The sequence below is a fragment of the Astatotilapia calliptera genome, chromosome 18, assembly GCF_900246225.1.
Source record: "Astatotilapia calliptera chromosome 18, fAstCal1.2, whole genome shotgun sequence".
Classification (NCBI taxonomy): Eukaryota; Metazoa; Chordata; class Actinopteri; order Cichliformes; family Cichlidae; genus Astatotilapia; species Astatotilapia calliptera.
In genome coordinates, this window is record NC_039319.1 from 31,127,548 (window position 1) to 31,134,179 (window position 6,632).

Genomic DNA, 6,632 nt, shown 5'->3' on the forward strand with positions numbered 1-6,632 from the left:
GTTCCTTGGGCCTCTTTTATGAACTTTAATCTTCAGTTCTCTCCATAGATTTTCTATGGGATTTAGGTCAGGTGATTGACTGGGCCATTCAAGCAACTTGATTTTCTTTCTTTGAAACCACTTCATTGTTTCCTTGGCCTTGTGTTTGGGATCATTGTCTTGCTGAAATGTCCACCCTCTTTTCATTTTTAGCTTCCTGGTAGATGGCAGCAGATTTTTATCCAGAATGTCCCGGTACATCTCTCCATTCATCCTGCCTTCAATAATATGAAGTCTGCCAGTACCCCTTGCTGAAAAGCAGCCCCAAACCATGATGCTTCCACCCCCAAACTTGACTGTTGGTATGGTGTTCTTGGGGTGGTGAGCAGTGCCATTTCTTCTCCAAACATGGTGTGTAGAATGACTGCCAAAAAGTTCAATTTTGCTTTCATCTGACCATACTATAGTCGTCCAATAATCCACAGGCTTCTCCAAATGCTGTTGCGCAAATTTTAACCGAGCCTTGACATGCTTTTTGTTCAGCAATGGAGTCTTGCGTGGTGAGCGTGCATGGATGCCATGGCGGTTCAGTGCATTGCTTATAGTTTTCTTTGAAACAACAGTACCTGCTGATGCAAGGTCTTCCTGAAGTTCTGTCCGAGTGGTTCTTGGCTCTTGGAGAACCCTCCTGATTATTCTTTGGACTCCTCGGACAGGGATCTTGCGTGGAGCACCTGATCGTGGCAGGTTTATGGTGAACTGATGCACTTTCCATTTCCGGATAATGGCCCCCACAGTGCTCACAGGAACATTCAGCATTCTGGAAATGCACCTATAACCATTCCCATCAAAATGCTTTTCAACGATAAGATTACGAAGATCTTGAGAGAGTTCTTTGCTTTTACCCATCATGAAGTCTTTCCTGTGTGCCTTCTGGGTAATGAGGAGCCTTTATAGGCCATCAATTAGGACTAAAGCAGCTGATATCAATTAGTACTGATAGGGGACAGGATTTCTCTATCAATACTGACAGATTTCAGGTGATCTCCTGGCTTTCTATGTCATTTTGCCCCTTGTTATCTCCATGTATTCAATACTTATTCCCTGTGTCATTTCACTTTATTTATTGTGGTTTAACTTGTATACTTATATGTTCTGATTTGTTTGTATGACGTCAATATTTGGCTTGATGGCAACATCTGGTGGAAATGTTGTGTCAATGGTCCACTTGGAAATCCCCTTACTGATAAAAATGCTGATGTGTCAAATACTTATTTTCCCCGCTGTATATATGTATATGCATGTATGTATGTATATATATATATGTAGATAGATAGATATCTATATTTATAGACAAGCTCGGGTCCTCTACCAGAGGTCTGGGAGCTTGTGGGCCCTGTGCATTTTCTTAGCTGTTCCTAGAACTGCGCTCTATGGATGTGTGTGTGTGTGTGTATAGCCAAATCTAGAACCTCCTCATTGCACCATGAAAGTATTTTGAATCCATGATGTTTGATTTTATTCTTGTGTTCTTTATGTCTAGTTTGAGTAGCTGTTTCCTCTCAGAAAAAAGCTGTGAAGCACTGTCCTCAGTTCTCACCTGCCAAACCTCGAATCTGAGGGAGCTGGACCTGAGTAACAACGACCTACAAAATTCAGGAGTGAGGCTTCTGTCTGCTGCACTGCAGAGTCCACATTGTGCACTGGAAACACTAAGGTCCCATCCAACAATGTTATATTGTTCTTTAAATGACATGATTAACCAGTCTAAAGTAGCTAATAAATTTGAACTTAACATGTTTCTTGTTGTATCTCAGTATTTTTTAATTTCTTCTAAATCACGGGGAATTCCCACATTTCTGATGTGTTTAAAACAAGGCAAAATTTATTCCAGCCAGTCCCCAAACTGTTTTTGTGTTCTTTATTTTCCAGATTGAGTGTCTGTAACCTTTCAGAGAGAAATTGTGAAGCTTTGTCCTTAGTTCTGAGCTCTCAGTCCTCTAGTCTGAAAGAGTTGGACCTGAGTGACAACAACCTAGAAGATTCAGGAGTGAAGCTTCTGTGTGCTGGAGTTGAGAGTCCACACTGTACACTGGAAAGTCTCAGGTCAACTCTCCATAATGCATAATCAAGCTTACAATTTCTAATAAATGTTTATAAAATTGTCAGGTGCATTTTATTTGCCTTTGGTTTGATTAGTAGACCCTGAATCATTGTCTGAAATATTTCCAAATCATCAGCAGGAATTTTGGACTGTTTTCTCATCGTCTCATGTCTTTTATTGTGTATAAGGAAGATTCAATTCAATTCAATCTTATTTATATAGCACCAAATCACAAAAACAGTCGCCTCAAGGCGCTTTATATTGTACAGTACAATAAGATAAATGTAATACTGGCATCCCCGTTGTGATCAACACCAATAAAATCTAAAACATTCTGATTCTGACTGATGCTGAAAAAAATATGTACATACTGACTAAAAAGGTTTCAGTTGATCTAAAATGCTCCAGCGAGTAGTGACTGTGAATAGAAAGTTAAAAACTGTTATTTCCAAATTGGCTTCTCTTCCTATGTCCCCCATTGAGTCTAGAATTAAAGTGTAAATTCTTGTTCTCAAATACAGTTTTGCCATTTGCAATATTATATGTTTGAGACATCATAGTACCCATATCTAAACAAAGCCAATTACTCTCAGTCTGCAAAGTTGAACTTTTTTAAAATGTTACAACAAACCCTCCCCACTATAATCTATGAATCTCTGAGTTTCTGTATTGAAATATCATTAAAATCACAGTAAAAACTGTTAACCCAGCAGCAGTGCAAAATTCAAAGTTGGAAAAAATCAAGAGGTGCATGGCCAAAGCAACACCAAAGTGAACCAGGGCCCTGTTTGCACTGAGGAGACAGAGACAATCTTTGCTTTTAAGATTACACCTCAAACGTTTTTTGTTTTGTTTTTTAAATTGAATCATATAGTTACAGTTGAATCAACAGTCCCTGAGCCTAGTTCTGTTGGACATCTCTTCCTGTTAAAAGGCAGTTTTTTTCTGCCCAATATACCCAAGTAGAACTCCAATAAAATGTCTGTTTTTTCAGGCATTCTCTGTAATGTTGTAGGGTTTACTGCTACATAAATATTTATGGATTGATTGTTTTGTATCTCTGCAGTCTGTCATGCTGTCTGATCACAGAGGAAGGCTGTACATCTCTGGCTTCAGTTCTGAGCTCTAATCCCTCCCATTTGAGAGAGCTGGACCTGAGCTACAATCATCCAGGAGCCTCAGGAATGAAGCTGCTGTTGGCTGGACTAAAGGATCCCCGCTGGAAACTGGACACACTAAGGTATGAAAAGAATGTCTGAAGAAGAGGAAGAGCTGGAAATATCTTCTGTGTTGTTCAATCACTTGCTATTTGATTGATGCAAATGTGACAATGACACATGCCAGAATATTTTCAGAAACACAAATATTAATCAAACGGGATTATAAAGAAATACTAATCAGTGTGGTGTACAAAAAGGACTAATCCAGGACCAATATTCATAACTGGATTTTGCTCACCATTTATTAACCTGTTTGGATAGATGTCTGTATGTTTAATGGCATAGTCTTTTTAAAGAATAATCCCCTCCCTCACTTTTGACTGGATTCAAATTAGATTAATTTCTGTTTAGGGACAGTGCAAGGACTAAGCCTAAATTGATCAAAATGTTAAAAACAAATTATTGGTAAAGTTGTATTTAAGTGGACTGTGTGACAACCTAACAACCACAGGGAAATTATGTTGTGTTGTGAATTTATTATAAAAAAAAAAAAATCATGTTCCAGCTGTGGCATCCCACTAGATAATAGTGAAGACAGTGTACCCAGCCACAAGATCACTTGGGGTAAATGGCCCTTATTCACCATGTAACCAAGGGTCCTTGCATCTTGGCAACTAAGTTTAATCTAGATGAAGGGTGTTTGTCTCCTAGTGAAAACTGTTTAAGCATAGCCCCTCTTTTTTTATAAGTGCTGCTGATTTTGCCCTGGAGCATATCCTCTCGTCACAACTAGCCCTATGTGTGTAGTTTTGCTCTAAGAAAATATTTCATTTTTTACTCGGTTTGGACCTTCTTCACTTTTCATTAATTAGGTCCAACACCCACAGGATTTGCTGCCAAACAGCAGGTCAAAAGGAGAAATTCCTGCAGAGGTGTGGTGCACTTCCTAAACTGCAAACAAAAAAGTCAATTGCATTTCTTGTGAATTAATTTATGAATTATGACCTTTGAAGTCTTTTTGAGATGCTCCACCAACCTTTCACTCTGAGGCTGGTAGATGCTGGTCTAAATAAATCTAATGCCAAGTAATTTGTACTGTTCTTTCAGTGTGCAAGACATGAACGAGATGGCCAGTATCTCTTTAGGGATGCTAACTTGGGAGATTACCTGAAACAGTGCCAGCATCACAGTCTTTGTAAAACTACTGTGCTGCAGCACTGACTCAAGACATCATGTTGATTAATCTTTTAGGACTAATACAAAGATAACCCTGTCTAGAGAAATGGCAGTCTGTCCTGTGCACATCTGATTCGCCTCAGTCATAAAGCAGGATGGGGCCAGACAATAAAGTCTTTAGAGAGGGTCATCTGTGCTGTGTTTCCTCCATCCGGGACCTGTAACAGTCTGGAATGAGGAAATGGGACAAACACATCTCTACAGAATTTCACTTTGATGAACACTATGAATGTTCATGTGTATGAGAGCAATGTAATGTACATGTGTGCATGCTGAAAGAGACTGTGCTGGTCTGACCCCCCTCCTCCTTTCAGGGTGGAGCCTGCTGGAGTCCGATGGTTGAGACCAGGTCTGAGGAAGTGTAAGTGTGTTTTTAATGGGATTCATGAAAACAAAGCAGCACACATTCAACCATCTTCATCATGTCAGGAGTCATCATCAAAGTGTCAATCAATGAACAGATGATGGATCAATAACTGCAGCTGGATTGTGTTTGTTCTCTCCATCAGATTCCTGTCAACTCACAATCGACACAAACACAGTGAACACAAAGCTCCAACTGTCTGACAACAACAGGAAGGTGAAACGTGTGGAGGAGGTTCAGTCATATCCTGATCATCCAGACAGATTTGATTACTGGACTCAACTACTGTGTAGAAATGATGTGACTGGTCACTGTTACTGGGAGGTCGAGTGGAGCGGAGACGTTGAGATATCAGTGAGTTACAGAAGCATCAGAAGAAAAGGAGGAGGTGATGGCTGTCTGTTTGGATTTAATGATCAGTCCTGGAGTCTATATTGCACTGATGATGGTCCTCAATTTGTCAGACACAATAACACAGGAACATCCATCTCCTCCTCCTCCTCCTCCTCCTCTGTCTCTAACAGAGTAGCAGTGTATGTGGACTGTCCTGCTGGCACTCTGTCCTTCTACAGAGTTTCCTCTGACACTCTGATCCACCTCCACACCTTCAACACCACATTCACTCAAACTCTTTATCCTGGATTTAGGTTCTTGTTTCCAGGTTCCTCAGTGTGTCTGTGCTGAGTTGAGTGTAAAGAGTGTCCTCCTGTTAGAGAAACATGTCATCACGAATGACATCATTAATGACATTAATACATTTGACATATGTTTCACGTATTATAGACCAACAAGGTATTTTTAGCAATTTAAATACAAGTAATCAGTTTTGGGCAAAAACCAGAAATCGGTTTTTGGCAGACGATCATTTTTTGGCACAACACCGGTCATTATTACACATGTAATTTATTATATAAAATATATAAACTAAATGCCATTTAAACTTATAGAATCTAATCTTTTGTTTTCTTTTTGTACATAGCACTTTATCAAACTGTTGTCTGCTACAGAGTTACAAGTATTATACTAGTAGTAATATAGCATCCACCATGTCCTGCTTGCATATTTCTGAAAACATCTTAGTGGTGTGGCAGCCATGGAGTGAGCCAGCCCTGCAAACCTTGTGGATGGACGATGCAGTGGACAGTGGGAGGAAGCATGCTAAAGTTCTTTGCAGACAACCCTGTGAGATTCTACAATCACCGACCAGAAAAGACAAACCGCAGGTCTCAGTTGCAGCACCCCATCTATTTCTGATCTTGCTCCAGCAGATTCAGCAACACTGCCAGAGACTTCCTGTAATCTATTACAGTTGTTACAGAAATGATCCAGGAACAGGTCACTCAGGTTAATCCTGTGTAAACAATTGTAAATATTGTTTTTTCATCTTTACATACTGTGTATTTGAAATATTCTGGTTTAATTGTTGTTATTTATTTTATTGCTATCAAATAAATATCCATGTAATATTGTTCATAGTTAGCGTTATGTTCATCATGTTAAAAATGCCTGTAAATCAAATTGAGTTCAGTATCAATTATTGTTTGTGTTAATCAATTTATTAATAACATAAAACCTTTAAACTAATGCAACACATATAACAATGTAACAAATATATTCAAATACAATACAATACAATACAACTTTATTTGTATAGCACGTTTAAAAGACTGGCGGTACACCAAAGTGCTTTACAATAAAAACAGGAAAATTAATACATTAAATAAAAGACAATTAACAAAGTACCACATATGTCATCAGGTAAAGGACACTAATTATACGGCAATAGAAG

At 38.9% G+C, this 6,632-nt stretch overlaps 1 protein-coding gene across 1 annotated transcript in view; it reads left to right on the forward strand.

Moving 5' to 3' along the window:
• Nucleotides 1–6,361, forward strand: part of LOC113010984 (protein FAM151A) — a 509,869-nt gene extending 503,508 nt beyond the window's left edge. The window contains exons 11-15 of the mRNA XM_026150329.1: nt 1,523–1,696; nt 1,912–2,085; nt 3,150–3,323; nt 4,794–4,840; nt 4,989–6,361. Of these exons, the coding sequence (XP_026006114.1) occupies nt 1,523–1,696; nt 1,912–2,085; nt 3,150–3,323; nt 4,794–4,840; nt 4,989–5,527 (1,108 nt within the window). The 3' untranslated portion in view covers nt 5,528–6,361. The remainder of the gene's footprint in view (nt 1–1,522; nt 1,697–1,911; nt 2,086–3,149; nt 3,324–4,793; nt 4,841–4,988) is intronic.
• The last annotated feature ends 271 nt before the right edge of the window (nt 6,362–6,632 follow it).